Source organism: Megalops cyprinoides, chromosome 6 (assembly GCF_013368585.1).
Source record: "Megalops cyprinoides isolate fMegCyp1 chromosome 6, fMegCyp1.pri, whole genome shotgun sequence".
Taxonomy (NCBI): Eukaryota; Metazoa; Chordata; class Actinopteri; order Elopiformes; family Megalopidae; genus Megalops; species Megalops cyprinoides.
The window spans coordinates 28609492-28626734 of record NC_050588.1 but is presented as its reverse complement, the minus strand read 5'-3'; the positions used below and the strand labels follow the sequence as shown (position 1 = coordinate 28626734).

At 43.3% G+C, this 17243-nt stretch overlaps 2 protein-coding genes across 4 annotated transcripts in view; one reads left to right on the top strand and one right to left on the bottom strand.

Moving 5' to 3' along the window:
• Window positions 1–3988, bottom strand: part of ip6k1 (inositol hexakisphosphate kinase 1) — a 32974-nt gene extending 28986 nt beyond the window's left edge. Inside the window, exons 1-2 of one of the 3 annotated variants that reach the window (XM_036531887.1) lie at window positions 3887–3988; window positions 2829–2902 (exon numbers count right to left, since the gene is read on the bottom strand). The gene's annotated coding sequence lies outside the window, so the exon portion shown is untranslated. Of the gene's footprint in view, window positions 1–2828 lie in introns of all 3 variants that reach the window. The other 2 variants (XM_036531885.1, XM_036531888.1) reach the window with 2 other exon arrangements.
• A 3022-nt stretch (window positions 3989–7010) lies between these two features.
• ccdc66 (coiled-coil domain containing 66) lies at window positions 7011–16681 on the top strand. Its single transcript, XM_036531660.1, has 18 exons — window positions 7011–7089; window positions 7234–7259; window positions 7506–7899; window positions 8220–8373; window positions 8491–8597; window positions 9805–9929; window positions 10044–10169; window positions 10983–11114; window positions 11418–11626; window positions 11724–11808; window positions 11948–12109; window positions 12695–12854; window positions 12943–13065; window positions 13160–13635; window positions 13770–13825; window positions 13976–14193; window positions 14460–14581; window positions 16204–16681. The coding sequence occupies exons 1-18, from the start codon at window positions 7011–7013 to the stop codon at window positions 16297–16299; spliced, it is 2850 nt and encodes a 949-aa protein (XP_036387553.1). The 3' UTR covers window positions 16300–16681.
• The last annotated feature ends 562 nt before the right edge of the window (window positions 16682–17243 follow it).

Below are 17243 nucleotides of genomic sequence, written 5' to 3'. Positions count from 1 at the left end.
AACAAAGTTCCTTCAGTCATGAATATTTTCAAATGGTAAATGCATTAACATTGACCACTAAACTGTTGGTTATTCATAGAAACATGACTGACAAACAAGATTTATTGATATTCATATTATGAGAGTTCTGTCTAGTTCGAAGAAAAGCCTGCTTGGCCAACACAAAGGACGGTTGGTTCCTTTGCACAGATGTCAGATTAGGCCCATGTTTATGAATTACAACTCTAGCCGAGAAATAGTAAAAGAAGACCGCAACGCCGCTGTCCAAGCCTGTGCACACAACGCCTCATACTGTGCGTGGAAGGACGCACATGCGCTGGGCAGCAAAGCTGACTGCTTCCCCGGCACCCACTTAGCACAAGGCGATCTCCACATCAACACCCCCATAGCTCTCCTTGCAGATCTCGAGGAACTCCTGCAACCCGATCTATTTACTGTTACTGAAAAGAAACAGACGTTCCAGACAGAAAGCCGACGTAGCATTAACCATGCACGCACATTGCAGTTACAACTGACTTTTTTTGTACTGACCTGAAACAAACCGGCATATTCTTTTTCATGTACACCTTGTTATGTTAAAATGTTCTGCGAATATTACACCAAAATGGACCTCTTACTGTGTTTGTCCACACCTTGCTTACATGACTCAAAAATAAAGCCACAAGCTTGAAAAGCACACCTTTGTTTGATTTGCATTATTAGGCTGAATGCTTGGTCTTCAATTACTTTTAGCTTCACCAATAGCATGTACACTTACATGTGCTTTGCGTTGCCAGGTTACCTGATGGGAATCAGGGAGAACACTCCATGGTTACAAAGATGCTAGTTTCTAATTTAAAAAATAAGTGTCACAGAATATAAATGACACGTATTCAATATCACTGCATCAGTTACTTCTATTTAAATGTATTGACACAAGAAGAATGTGTTGCTCTATCACTCTGAATAAAAGCGTCTGTTAAGCAACAAACTGCAATGTAATGTAAGGTAAAGAAGAACAAACAAAGACCAGGCATGAAACCACTATGCAAACTGACTCAATGATGAAATGGCAAAAACTACCATATGCTTGTGCTGACACACCTTCACCGGGATGGGTCATATCAGAGCTGTAAAACAGAAACAGCATTTTTTTTTTCCTTTTTGTGGAACTGGATTAACATTCATTCTGTAACCACTGATCCCCTTCCCTTCAACAGCCACTTAACACAGACAGCCATCAGATAACCTGAGCCTGAGGAAAAAAAACAAACGCATTCAGAAGCATTCCATCTGATCCGAAAGGCTCTAAAGCATCAGTCCTGCTGGCTACCGTTCTCACACAACATGATTACAGGTCATTTCTAAAATCTGCAAGAAAACTCTACACTGGCTTATAAGAAACACTTGTGCTTAGGATAAAATAAAACATTCTAATTGATACAACATATCCCGCCCTTTTGTCAACGCAGTTAATTATTTACAACCATGCCTACTGAAATTGTACAAATCATACACGAACCATTTATATTAAATAATTTCGATAAAATATAACACACAGACATGACAGCCTGTCGTGTCGTTTCAAATCCAGGTTAGACAGCTATAGGTGTGCACTTTAGCAAGGTTATTCACATCAATTCAGTAAACAACCACGAGGAAAGCGTAAAATTGCAAGCAAAAAATTATGTAAAGGTACTCTATCAATGCCCTCCTAAGACCCATTGAGAGCTGAATCACAAATTTGGACATGGTGATTGTGTCTGATTTAGCGCTAGAGGACAAATTAATGTCAACGATGTGAACCCATGTAGAAAAAAATAAGGCGAATGTCACATGTAACATCCAGTGCGAGTCCTCTTACGTAAGAACGTATGGATGCTCATGTTCTTCACTGGTGAGCGCGTCATGTTTTTACACAAAAGCGTCACTAAATTATACTCCATCTCAGCATTGCCCTTCTGTGACATTCGTATGTCAGGTTAAGCGTTTCCAAATATTCTTACAGAATTTTGCTATTTTGCAATTAAGCCATTTTTGGTGATTAAAAATGCATGAGTCATAGCAACCAAAATATGCCGAGGCAGTGAGAGGAAAATATTCAACCAACACCACTCAAATAACACTACATCGCATAAATCTGCTACACGTTTCATTTTAGCTAGCTACCTAGGTGACTACATTGTAACAAGGACACAGTCGTGATTGTTCGTTAGTCAGCGAGCTTTGAAGCTACATCCGGTCAGCACGGTACCTAAATGGTCGCACTGTTAGTAGGGGCAGTTGTAGCTAGCGAGCTAGCGTTACATTGAACATCTGCAACTGGAGTCTAGCAAAATCTAACTGCATCCCCAAACCGAAGACAGCCTACTCATTAGCTACCCCCCAAATCGTCTATGCATCAAAAAGACATATGTGTGTGATATGCTGTGATGCTGATCCACAAATCAGCTGAAATAAACTTGGCTTTCTAGCTGTCTGTATAGCCAGTTGGTGAATATGGTTTACTGTCCCTTAGCTAATTCAGTGAAAACGTTAGGGAAAGTCCATACTAATGAACGAGTTACTCTTAGTCGCTAGAGGGCAGGGAGAGGCTGACCGGTGTTGCAGTGAACAACTGTGCCAACTAGCCGTTGCAGTGTCAATCACTGGTCCTGTCAAGCTACTAAGCAGCTTGCTAAGAGGCTAGCAAGGAAGCTAACGTTAACTATTCTGTTCACATAATGGAGTGTACTGCTTGCTGGTTAGCTATTTAGCTAGGTAGCTGAGATTAAATACATGACTGGTTGGATTCATTATAAGTCATTAGCTGTGACATCCTGTTAGCTATGATAAACACGAACACTTACCGGTTTTAGCAATCTTGCGTCCACCAGCAGCTCAGCCGGGAGGGAATCGAATCGAAGTGGGTCGGACTAGTTAGCTGCCAGGAACACTCCGGAGTCAAATCAAAACAAAAAAATCTGGCAATGTGTAGCTACCCAGCGTCCTAACTGTTGATATATGTCAGCTGTACTGATGGTATTTGTGGCTGACCCTTCTTGTCATTAGCTACTGAAGTTTTAAATCCTGATCATAGCTAGCTCGTTAGTTAGCTAACGTTTTCTACCAAATATTAGCAGCAAGCCAGCTAGCAAGCCAATTAGATAGCAATCAAGTAAGAGTCCACTCTCACAAAATACACTGTCTTGCTTGGGCGAATTCGGTTATCTAGGAAATGAAGTTTGACTAGCTACAGTAGCAAGTTAACGAGAATTATGCGATGAAGTGTACTTGACAGCTCTTTCCAAAATTATACTAGCAGGCTAACTTTGCTGTCTACCAGGTAATAAAGCTACCTAGCTACGCTGATCTATTTTTGCATCCTCCACATGTAGCTAACGTTAGCCATGTCGCTGATTCCCTCAAGCCAGATACCCTAACCCGTCAGCTCCGTGTTTCAGTCTGATTGATAACTAGCTAGCTAGCTCTGAATATCTAAAAGTACCGAGACAGCTAGCTTGCTTGCTAATCAGCCAGAACAGCAGTGTTGGCTAGCCAGCTATCTCTATGAAATAACGTCGATTAGCAAACTAGCCAGCTAGCTTTGTCAAGAGTGACTAGCGGTGTCAAGAGTAGCTAGCTAGCAAGCTAGCCCCATGGCTGAAGACGTCGCCCTTCACAAGCGTTGTCCTGGACAGGTCCTGCTTGAGATTGTGACACGCGTGAAAGCGGGGGTGCTATTTCTTGTTTTCGCTGTTTTCCTCTCTGAGCTAAATTGCTGCTGTTGGCTAGCTGGCTGTCTACATGAGTTTTCCTCTCCCTTCCCCGGGTCCTCGTTCCCACCAGGTTCTAATGTTGCTTATTTAACACTGGTTGGTTGTAGCTAACTATCTGTGTCGTTAGTTTAGTAAAATCATATCGCTACCTTATCTTTTGGGGCTGTGGAAAAGTGAGGAGAGCAGTCGGCATCTTTTCTATCCGGGTCTTGGTGCCCTTCTGGTCAAAGATACCTCAACGAAATTTCACATCTGAAACCATAATGGCGGCCCGCTATCGGGGCCATGAGCCAGTCCCACCGCATAAACCGTGAACCACCCAAGACTCATACTTTAATTGGTCCTTTCATATAGACTCGCGGTTTCTATTTCTCTTCTCTGAGATAAGGCTGGGTTCGCAGAAGTATGCATCGGGTTAGCTACACTCGCAGACAATCTGCTTATTAATGGGTTCAGACACAAATTAGATTTTTTTTAAGTTACAGCCAAAGTTAAGTGGTCAGAAACGGCAATTCAACTAACCCAGTGATAGGACTTTTTTTTATTATCGACTGTGCAACGTGAATGGGCGTCTTTCGCCCTAATGTTTTACTCTAGAGAAACGTTTGAATTTGACGAGAAAGCAATAAGCAATAATTAAGGACCGTGTCATCGTGTTACTGCATTAGCACTGACGCCTGGGTTTATTTGTTTTATTCAACGTTAAGGTTGTAGATGGAGCTTTCGATCTTTCAATGACGCTGTGAAAAACGTAGTTTGTCAAGTCTTTGTGTTTTTAGTTATATCTGTCCTCAATCATCGGATTTTACCTGAAGAGCGAATAAAAAAAAAAAAGTGCATGAGCCAAAACAGCCATGCTAACCTGCAGAGATTAGAGAGTAAACCTGTGTCGGTGCAGATGTGCCGCAAAATAGGGCTTGTTGCTTCTTTGTTAAAACATAAACCGCGTTCTACCATCATCGGTCCTGAACAATTTTCACCAAGCAGAGTGCTTAGTGAAGAAAACCCTTGCTCTGGCTGTAGCGTTACCCGCCCCGTTTCAACTTAATGACAGCCAATTAAAATCTAGTTATTGCTATAACACAACCAATAAAAACTCGAGATATTTGCGGTTCTTAAATATCTATTGGGATTGGGCTCTAGTTTCTAGAGGTACTATCTGGCTACCAAAACCATACCATCTTTTAAGATTCCTCATAAAAATGTATGACGTTTGTAGTATTAAGATGTTGTATTTTATGTTCACTTTTTTCCTTTGGCAATGTAAATGTCCTAGGTAGGTGCCCACTAGTCATGTTATAATAATATGATCACATCAAAGTGTGTATAGACGTAGCTATACTGGAGTTCTTGTTGTCAGAGTTTCAAATGCCATGCTGGGTAAATTTGTTTTCTGTTTTTAATGTTGCTGTATCGTTAAACGGAAAACTTTTCCCACCCCCGATTAAATGACCTGCGTATAAAGAAGGTATGTGATTCGCTGGTTTGTGAAAGGCAGCCAAGGAATCCGCCAATAGACGAAACTCTTGTTGGTCGTGGCCAGCAACGAGCGTACACAATTATGATTTCAGGAAGGGATGTCGCACTGATACATCCACAAGGACTTTCGCTGTCTGTAGAAATCGAGTCAATAAACAATATTTCAAATAGCTACGTCTAACAGCTGTTACTTAGCTAAATGTCAACGGCGTGCAATAATGAATCTGGGGTGAGTGTCATTTTAACCTCTCTACTGTTAGCTAGCTCCAAGGATTTTTCTTCGTGCTTTTCTGGGTTATTACACTAGCTAGCTAGTTAGCTCGTCTGCCTTACGGATAGATTGTCTGTAGATAGTTAAGAGGATTGATAGACATCTGCGGCATTTTGGTACGTTAGTTTGCTGCAAGCAAGGTGCCTAACTTAGCCAGATAAATTCCAAACTCGGTAGGTGTTGTAGCTAACGTTAGTTATCCCATCGAATGTATGGCTGTAGCTTACGAAGTGGCTAGTTAGACTACCTACCCTTAGTTGAAAATGTCTTGGCAGTGCAGATAATGTTTATCATGCCATGAAAGGTATTTTAATTGAGTCGAATGCTAGCTAAAATATGTAAGTAGCTAGCTAGTTGTCGAAAAGTTTCTTGGATAACTGCAATATTAAACGTTTTGGCTGTTGAGCAGTTACCACGAGCTTTTGATAAAAAATACCTTATGCCAGTAGTTTACAACCTTTAAGACACCATCATATCACGACCAAGTATTTAGCTGTCTAGCTGTGTGTGTATGTGGGTATTTGGTTATTTATGAATAAAGGACAGTAGTCATTTCAACCATCAACCACCAACCACCCTTTTACCCTCTTCCCTCTGGTCCCAAATCTAACTGGTGCTGGAGGAGGCACAGTAATGCGACCTGAAACTTAGGTCCTGGATCACACTTGACATTAAGGAGAATGAGTTCCTTATCGAAAGACTAAGGATGATATCACTGGTCAAACATCCACTTTGGCGGTCTGTCTGGCTATCTAATCATAATTCCCCTAGTTAATCTGCTATATAATCCCCTGTGTTCTGTGCACATAAGGAGCTGGTGAGCATGAAAAGTGTGATGGAGAAGGCCATGGAAAAACACTGAAGTATCTTTCCAAGTATTCTCATGTTTCCCATGAATCAGGGGACACACTTGAACACAGCCCACTGACTAGAACAAATACTGTTTTGTGTATCCATCTGTGTAATCTTAAATGTATTAATTAACAACTGTATCCATGTGACTGCGGTCAGATGGGTTTGAGTGATTAAATTCAACTGCTTTCTCAAAACATCTTGAATTATTTTCCCTTGAGATCAATTAAAGATGTTGATTCTAGTGTGCTGTACTTTACATTGGGCTTCAGGCTTTCTAAGAACCAGTTGCAAATTATGCCATAGCACCAATACAAATAGGTCTTAACAGATATCTAAAATATTACTCATTAAAAGAATTCTTTAAGCATTGGCTGATAGAAGGAAAATTTTAATAATTGTTTTCACAGCATTTTACTTATTTTTTGAACCTGTATATCATTGGATTAGAGGGAAGCCACCAAGTGTGGGAAATCATTCACCCCCCATAAGCAATATCACTTGCTGTGTTAGTTAATGGATTTCAGCAATTGTACCATATGTTAAGCTTTATTTTGTTTTATGAACTGCACCACAGCATATGCGCCGAGTTATAAATGTATTTAATGTATTTAATTGTTGATGAGTTGTAAAAAGTGCAAAATCCTGCAGGAAGCAGTATGTGATGTGCCATGGTTGTTTTCTTCTGTAGGGATGGCCTGATGTTCGAACTTGAGAATGGGAAGCCCAAGCTCATTTTATTCAATCATGGTAGGCAGTGCTCCTCCTGTTGCTTTCATGTGATACTAGTCTGAAAGGACTGTATGAGTTTTAATAATAATTTAAATCTGCAATGTGAATAGATTTGAGTTTGAAATGATGTTACTCACATGTGGAGTTGTCTTTCTGTTGCAGATGCTCAGTCCAAGAATTCCAAGAAGGTAAGCTATTAAGCTTTGTCATTGCTCTTGGTAATGAGCTTTTCCATATGTTAATGTATGTAATGAACATTTTCCATGTATCATACTTTTTTTTTTTGCCAGTGGAAGCCTCACAGTTGGGAGCTCCCTTTGTTTTAGTCATTTGCACATAAAACATGTGATCATATGTTCCAAACAATAAAGAGAATACAGTATAAAGGAGGGAAAAGTATTAATGTGAAGTTTTTGTCCTTGTGTTGGCAATAGGTAGTCACCAGAACTAGGCCTCAAAATGTCCTTATTAAGTCAAAGCAGGTGTCTGAAGAGCCTGTGTCTGAGCAATCCCACAGAGCCCAGGGACGGGGCACAGATTCAAGGAAAAGGATTGGTGCAGAGGCAGCAACTATTAAACTTGAGGACCAGGTGGGTCCAAAGGCTCCTGGGAAGACATTTTTGAAGGGAAACAGCAACAGCAAGGGGCATTTGCAGGCCAGTGCTCCAACCAAGAAGACCGAACGAAACAAGCATATTCCCACCAAGGCATCTTTAAAGGTAACACCAGAGAGCCTGAAAGAGAGCTTGGTCTGCCTGACCCAGGATCAGCTGCAGCAGATTCTCAGCACCATCAGCCAGTCCTCAGGTACCAGCAATCAAAAACCAGGTGAGCATTCACAGTCCACGCATACAAAGTTCAATCATTGTATTTAAAATATGTAAATTATTCCCATTTTGGTTATATTGCCATATATTTCTCCATTGAATAAACATATTTTTTAAAGTATTTGCAATATATTCTTGGGCTGAACAACATATTTCTCAATATATTACAATATATTTAATTTCCATTTGGACAGAGCTGCACTTCAGGGTCATCAAACCATTCACCTTTTGCCATAACTGGTACAAATGAGGGCTATAATGCTGTAATATCAAAATGGGTTACCTCTTATACAACTGTTGTTGCTTTTCCTATGCGGAAAGAACGTGGGGGAGACTCAAAACAAGACAGCCATGTCAGTCAGACAGCAACAGCAGGGAGTGGTGATGCAGCGTCAAAAGGCAGCCCATCCGCAGCCTCTCCGTGTACATATAGTGCCGGGAACGGGAGCACAGCGGACAGCAGGAAGGATGAGAGGTATGATCTTGCCTGGAAAGCCTTTAATCCCCTTCTGAAATCTTAAAACTTCTAAACTGTGCAAAATCACATTCAGGCACACATATCTTGCACTTGTGCGCTGTTTTCTTTGGCTAGGACGACTCTGAATGGGACGCTGCCCGGTATCTTCAGCACCTTGGGAGAGAGAGAGAGGGAGAAGGAAGCTCTGGAAGCCAAGAGGGCACAGTGGAAGAAGGAGCTAGGTACTGTAGCAATGTGAAGAGAATCTCAGTGAACTGTAACAGGAAACGATATGTGTGGGTGTGAACTGAACATAAAAGTGACAATAATGGCTTGCAAAAACATGCATGGGCTGTACTTAAAAGGTACACTCACTTAAACTGTTTTTTGAATGTTTGCCCATGATGCGTGTGTGTGTGTGTGTAATATATATCTGGAACAAACATGGTACATCTGGGCAGTGATTTTTGTAAATGAGCTCCATTAAGTATTCCACCTAATTTACTGAAGCTTACTTTAAGTGTACGCCTCATTTGCCTAAGATTGAAGACCTAAAATGCTGGTGTTAATTTTCCCTGCTTTAGCACCGTATATCTTTAAAGTTCAGTTCCTTTTAATTTTCAGACTTAAGGTAGATGTTCTTCACGCATGCTTATTTCATGGTTTAACTATACAATTCATACAGTATAAACATTTTTACATTATTGCTATGCCTGTTCGACCTCAGTCTTTGTCAGAGATCTAACCGTTCATGCTTAACCACATAAACAGACAAGATCCTGCCATCAGAACAAACAGAGTGCACTACATAACTTACTTTCATTTTATTTGCAATATTAAAAATGTGGCTGTTTTAAGGAAAAGCATTGATTTTAATTCTGCACATGATGATATGAATCAATGGGGTCACACTTAATATGCAGACTTCAGCCACTGACAGTTTCTGATCACAGAGTGCAGGTACCAGTTTGGCTGAAGGACTTTCATGTATTACTGAATCTGTCAACGCTTAATTTATATGAATGGTATAACAATACATGCAACAGTCTCATATCCAGTCTTCTCTGTCCTGGCTGCATTCAGATTAGTTGACTCCATATGTAATGTTTTAGTTAATTGGATTACTAAGAATCAACCCCATGTAATGATGAAAAGAAATACTGGGACAAAATCATTCCTGTACTAACACTGTTAAATTATCCACTTGAAAGGATCAAGCAGTCTGTTTATAAGAATCATTCGGTGATAAATAAATGAATTCATGATGAATTTGAAATGTAAACATGAATGTTGTATCAATACCTAGCATGTGAAATAGCCTGAGAAAAGTCATGCCATTTGGCAAAGTGTTTGGATGCTGGTGAACTTGGAGTGGAGTCTGAGGGAAAATCAGAAGCTGAAATCTAATAATAAACAGTGGCTGCCATTTCCCATTTGTGTGTGATCCAGATGAACAGATGGCTCTGAGACAACAGCAAAAAAAGAGTCCACAGTCCTCTGTGGATTATAACCCATGGGGGAGGCCCAGTGCTGCTGATACTTGTAAACACAACTCTAGGGACACCCAAAAGAAGGTAGGCAAAAAAAAAAAAAGTTTTTACTCATTTTGAGTTATAATAATCCCTCTGCTTTGATACTCCAGACTGTGCAAGATGTATGTTTCATTGGGCATGTGAACTCATGTGCAGGTGGAAGAGGGAGGGATAACCAGGACAGCTTCAGGCTTGGAGGACAACAGTGCACAGTCCACAGCACCGGGTTACTACAACCAGCAAGACCTTCCAGCTGCCATCCGCTCTGCTTTTGTCCCGGGGGTATTGTTAATGTACTATTCACTCGGCATCTGCACACACACACACACACACACACACACACACACACACACACACACACACACACACACACACACACACATACACACACACACACACACACACACACGCATACACGTGCACTCCACTGTACTTGCTCAAGACAATGGGGTGTGGTTACATTGTATTCCAACTGACTTTATAAAACTTTTGCATATGTGAGTGATTAAATTCAGTGATTAAAGTCAATTTCAACTGCACAAGTGTTTAATATGATCATTTTAGGCAGATAAGGGATGGAGTGGATCACATTGTCCAGCTCACATTGTCCCTACTCAGATCACACCAGATGCTGTCAGTAGCAGGATGTGATTGCTGTGTTAACTGGAACTACAAGGTGTGATTAGCAGTGGCTGGGAAGTGCTACAATCACAGCATAAATGGACAGAAAGGCTAAAAACAGCTCTCTTGTCTTTATGACAAGACCCTAGTGTATCAAAAGCAGTAGTTTGGGTATTAAACTCACTTACAACATCAAACCTCCATTTAAAATGAGCGAGTTTACTGTGTCATAGCCACTCTAGGCCATTGTGTGTTCATTTTCTGACAGCACACTTAAGCAGCCTCATTTTAAACAGATTGTTAATCTGTTTTAACAAAGGAGGGAGGGGAAAAAGAGTAATTGGCTGTATTATTAGGACACTTCCTCAAAACAAAACATAAGCAACAATAGATTCTGCGGTAACACAGAAACACTAAGATGCCAAAGTATTTTACCATGCATCACTTGATATGACTGTTCTGTTCTGTATACAGGAAGCCACTCCGGTGGAGCACGCCTTCAGTGCCAAGAAGCAGGAGCTGCAAAGGCGCTGGCTGCAGGACCTGGACCAGCAGAGGGAGGAAGCCAAACTTCGCAGGATGCAGGAGAAGCAGGAGCACAGCCAGGTAGCGGAACACTGCGGCCGTGACTAATTGCATTACATTATATTATTGCCATTTAGCAGAGCAACTTACACAGGTCACAATTTGTATATGTTATCCATTTATTAAGCTGGATATTTACAGAGGCAGTTCTGGGTTAAGTACCTTGCCCAAGGGTACAGCAGCAGTGCCCCAGCAGGGAATTGAACCAGCAACCTTTCGGTTATGAGCCCTGCTTCTTACCACTATGCTACACTGCAGCCCTAATGGGCAGAACCCTGCGTCATGCGCACACATACTGACAGAGGACTGTGCCTTTCCAAGCAGGCTGAGGACCACGAGCGCTGGGCCATGCACTTTGACTCTCTCCAGAAGAGGGCGCCCTCCCAGCCAGAACTACCAGCCCGCTCTATCACCCACCAGATGTCGCCCACGGGTGTGCTGTCAGTGGCTTCAGAAGGCATGAGCCCTTTCGGAGGGGACAGTCTGGGCAGGGTGAGCGTGGACACCACCAGAGGAGTCCCACAACGGGCCAGGTCAGCACCAGAACACGAAGTCACCAGCAGCAGGAATGTGCACAGTAGTAATAATACATTTCAGGAGAGCTGAGCAAGGCTGGGTTTTTCTTTCCAGCTATCTCCGTACCATGACGGCTCTCCTGGACCCAGCCCAGATCGAGGAGAGAGAGAGGAAGCGCCTGAAACAGCTGGAGCATCAGGTGTGGTACAGCACCGCTAAAGGAAACACGGGTCTTACTTAGTGTAGATTGGTAGTGCGGAGAGATGGATTCCGTGTTAAGGTCCCTGTTACCAGACTCAGCGCCCGGCTTTATCTGGGGTTCTGTCTCCCCGTTTCAGCGTGCCATAGAGGCGCAGGTGGAGGAGAGGAGGCGTCACCGGGATCGGGAGGAGGCGCTGCGGCAGGCGGAGGAGCAGGCGGAGGAGCAGAAGGTGGCCCGGGAGAGGGAGCTCCTCCAGGCGCAGTACCAGCTGGACACACAGCGGGAAAGGCAGAAGAAGGTGAGCTGTGGACACACCCCCAGAGCACCAGCGCCTCACCGGTACAGAATGTACACACCTATCCCATAATTTACTGACACCAAGAGGCTGTTTCAAACTCCGTTTCAAACCTGTTTAAGCACGCACAGAGAGAATCAGTGTTTGTTAATCCTTTCGCACATAACTTATTTTATGCTATGTAGTGCGCGTGGTACGTTATATGGTTCATTATGTTTTCATTAGAGTTATTAAGCTTCTCAGTTTTCACCGCCGCATTTACTATATTTTTAATGTTAAATCACCGTTTCCTCAAAGCTAAAATTAGCTAGAATTTTTCCAATCTCATGTTATAATCGCACCGGTGTAACCATACGAGCTAAATGGCTAATCGCACCAGTGTGAACGTATGCACGAAAGGGTTAATTGCTGGCGACATCTTGGGCTAAGCATAGGCAAAAGCATTTAGATCTTTCAACCAGCTTCATCTAAAAGTCCAAGCTTTGCTGACAGTAAGCTTTTATTTGCCAGGAAGGGGGGTAGGGTGTACTCAGGACTGCTGTGATGATCTGTCATCTTCCGCTGTGGCCCTTGTGTGGGTCTCTGCAGGAGCTGCAGTCACGGAAGACTGAGGAGCTTTACTTGAGTGTACAGAGGGCCCAGCAGGAGGCGCTGAGGGACAAGCAGCAGCAGAGGATCCGCAAGCTGGCCAGGAAGGGTCACGACATCTCCAAGCTGCTGCACAGCGTCGAGGGAGAATCTCTCCAGGGTGGGTGTGGATCTGACCGTTTTCCTCCAAGTGGAATCTCTTCCCATGAGGGATTTGGTTGCATTTCGTTTAAATTTTTTTCTTCCAGGACTCGACAGCAGGGACACACCCAGTATCTCAGTCGATAGCATGACCATAAGGGAGGCAGCGACCCCTAACGCAGAGGCTCTCAACATGCTGTCCTCAAGAAAAGACGCCGCAGTGCAGACCGGTACTTCAAGACACCTCCTTCACCATGATTGGTTTTCAAGCCTTTATTTTCAGAAAGGCTGTTTAAGTAGCATAATGCACTGTCTCTCTCGCAGATGTTGGCAGACCAGGTATGGGAACCACAGTGGGCACGGCCACAGTAACGGCAGGCCGAGGCACAGTCGCCCAGACCCCAGACATCCCAGCCGAGTACAGGCCCCCTCCCAACACCAAAAAGCAGAAGAGGGACACCCGTCCGGCGGAGAGGAACCCAGGGGCAGGGAAGGAGAACGTGTGCCGGGAGAACGGGGGCACCGGGGGGGACCCGTACGAAGCGTTCGCCCGCACGGACCGGCGGCAGAGAGCGGGGAGGAGGGCAGAGTGGAACTCGCAGAGGCCCGGGAAGGCCTTCGTGCCCGCCTCGGAGCGCTACCCCGCGGGCCTGCAGAGGCACCGGCAAGAGAGCCGGCTCCGCAGGCAGATGGAGCTGCTGACGCTGGTGGAGAAGAACGCCCTCTCCAGGCCCGGCAACAAAGAGCCCTCCCACACCACACAGCCCCAAAACAGGCACAAACCCCTCCCACAGCAAAAGGTAAGTCGAACGGTGTGTGTCTGTGCATGTAAATGGACAGTTGGCGATGAGGGTGTGTATATTCTCTTTTAAATGACAGTAAATTCTGTACACTCAGGACTGATTTAGTCATTTTTGTTTGCTCTTCTCTCCAGGAGGATCATTCTCACCAAAGTCAGCCCCACCCTATGGCTGCCCACGTGGAAAACAGGTTGGCCTCTCACCAATTCCATCAGTACAGATCGTATCAGTCCCAGCCTATAACTGACAACAATCAGGAATTACCTCCCCTGCATGCATAAACCCATCAGTGTCACTTCATAAGTGAACCTATGCTGCACTGTATACCTTCCTCCACCAGGGTGTGCTCTCCTCCAGTCCCTGCACTAAAACACAGACTTCAACAGCAGTCTCAGCAGCCCATCCGTCCTCCCACACAAGGGCCTGGCGAGACAGAAGAGCACCCCCCATCCTCAAACTTCATCCCTTACGTGCGGACAGACGAGGTGTATCAGCTGGACCCCCTGGCCCCGCTCTCCAGACCCTCTACTCAGGAGTCCCGTCCACGGGTGCAGCCAGGTAAAAGCCTGCACAGGGGTTTGAGTGCCAAATCCAGTCCCATCTTGTACAAGCGGCCCCCTTTCCATATCCAGTCTCACCCTCCATTCCCTCCACAGGCTAAGAACCTATGATGCTAACACTAAGAGGAGATATACAGTCAGCCAAGCTCACTCACTCAACAGGCAGTTGATCCGAAAAACAAGAAAGCCACAGGAAGTAGTCTCGGTCGACAGGACAAAGCAGTTATTGTGCTGTAAGATCTCTTGCTTTCTGTGTGTGATCAGGGGTTGACCACGGCCGGCCTACTCCCCCTCCCCCCGAGCGCGACCCTCTCTTGCACCCAGAGCTGCTGAAGAACAAGGAGAGACAGCAGGCCATCCTCAAGGGCCTCTCAGAGCTGCGTCAGGTAAGGATTAACAGAGGGTGTACTCCACCAACAATGGGGAGTACTCAAAACTCGTGCTGCTTCTATTTCAGCTCAAAATACCCACATGAATATTATATCACAGTTCTCGGGCTGGATTGCTAATAATAGCCAAATATTAGCACTCACCATATGGACCAAAATTTGTACGCTGAATATTGTTTTCATATTTTATTCGCATATTTCAGTATACCTTAATGTGTAGCTCAGACACATTGTTCGCAGAGTGAAGCATACATTTTTGCTTAAAGAAATATTAATGGTAATCTTATATAATAAATGTGTTACATTCTTCAAATATTCAGGAATTTCATGAATCCTTTGTCCAAGGCAGATCAGTTAACTCTGGCTTGACGTTACCACCTGTCTTCTCTGTCCATCTCTGCTTTACTTTACACTGGTGTGAAGTGCCCTCTTAGTCTTAGCCAGCAATGAACCACTTTACTGATTGGTCTTTAAGAGCTGCTTACATTGAGATGTTAAGGACTATTATGATTTATATGCTTTAAAAAGCAAAAATACAATAAATTACACGTTGCATTGGTTAAAGATCAGAATTTTATAAAACCTCATGCAGGGCAGTGTCGGCGATGTCATCTACATTCCTCTTAGTGCACTGTTCACTTTGCCCTGTGATTGAAAGGAAGAACTCTTGCTGCCTCAGATGCAGAGATATGTAGGGTACTGTATTTTAGAGTGCTGGACTCCTGTTCGTATACTGTAGTTACAGTTTAACGCAGTTTTTGCAAGGCTGTTTTTTGTTTTTTTTTTTTGCTTAAACATAGCATAGGTAACTGAAGGATGTGTTGCATTTACAGTGTCTGGAGGTTATTGCAGCCTCAGACAGCAACAGCATTTGAACAAAATGATGCTGTTTTCCTTTAAATGCTGTAAAGGGCAGCATAGCTCCAGGGTATCTTGGCTTCAAAGGATTAATCATTAGCATACCCTGCTGGGCAATTGATGTATCAACCCTGAGTATTTTTTTCGGTCCTGAATTAGGCATGAACACAGGCAATCGGTATCAAACACGGGAAGAACATCATTATTAAGAGATAAGACAATACATGTAGTTCGGTCCTTGCTTGTCCAATTCACTTTGCTTAGGCTAAGAACTGAATTGAAATCCACTGTACTCACCTAGACAGCACAGCTATAGCTGGTGAGAATGGTTAGTAATTCTAAAACTCAACTTTTATTCTCATTATTGTTTAGTCATTTATTCTTGAACATTCAGAATGAATGTGTGATTGATAGGTGGTGGTTTAGGCAAAGAAAGGTGATCATTTCTGTAAAACTGCAGTTCTGGGCAGCTCTTGAGTAACATGCAGGGCATGTTTGTTCCAGCATATATTATATTTGTGGGATCAGAATGAATGTTAAATATGACACAGAAAGAGAAATACATTTTACAGTTTAATGTAAAGATTTTCAGTTAGTTTGGCGTGTCAGCTCTGGGCAGTTTATTAAAAAAGATGAGGAAAATATTGTTTCATATTATGTTTACCATGTACTTTGACTCCAAGATGTTAAGACCTAATATGTGGTTGAGTGAGTGCCATCTGTCAGAGCATGTTTGGCTGATGTGTAAATTGAAATTTCAGGGCTTACTGCAGAAGCAGAGAGAACTGGAGACAGGACTCAATCCGTTACTATTGGGCCAGGATGGAAACCTTTCACCCCACTTCCAGCAAATGTGATCAGACAATCCCGTTTTCTCTGATCCCAGAGCCAGCACGAAATGAAGGGAATGAACTGCACTTTACAGGAGCCGACCAGCCCTTTATAACTTGGGATTGCACTGACGACTGAAACCTTTGCACAATCATTATTTCTCTATGGGATGAGCTCAAAGCAGTATTTAAGCTATCAATGAGTGTCTGTGTGTGAGTGGATACATTTTTCTATTAGGTATTCGTTTGATGCAAAATCTTGTAATTGAAGGGCCGCAGGATGTTATAATTACTTGAAGTTTGAGACTTGAACCTGTACTACTGAAAATGACCATTTGCACCTCTAATCATGTTTGTGGTACGAGACGTACGTAAGTAATTTTTAACAATGTAATCTTGTTTAAATAAAGCAGGGCTTGAAAACCAGTGCTGTCCACACATCACTTCTTTGAGGGGGGCAGCAGGATGTGAGTCCATTCAAATCCACACAGAAATGTAAAGGAAACCTGACATGGACAATATGAAGAAACATTCGTGTCTGAACTTGACAAGGCTCTAGTGACAAAAATACACAAGTTTTCCCCTCATTATATGAAGCAAAGTATCTAAAGGTATACTGTTGAAGTGTCCTCGGATGCCCTACACACAACAGGCTGCTGGTCAGTAGTTAACACCTCTGATTTGTGGGGCTCTATTTAAGGCTGAAGATGTAGGCTGTGTCTTGTGAGCGAGACACGTCATAATTCACATGACAGCACACAAGTACATGCTTGAGGAGGAAGGAGAGAGGTTTTTTGGGGGGGGCGGGGGGGGAGTGCATTTCAAATACACTCTGCTGTCGTCATTCCAGTGTCGTGGGTCCTGACGAGAAGGAGTAACTAAAAAAACGTGATTCCATGAAACCATGGAAACGGCATAAGGAGACCTAGATCGTATCTGGAGACCACTTTGCTGAAAAGCATACATTTACA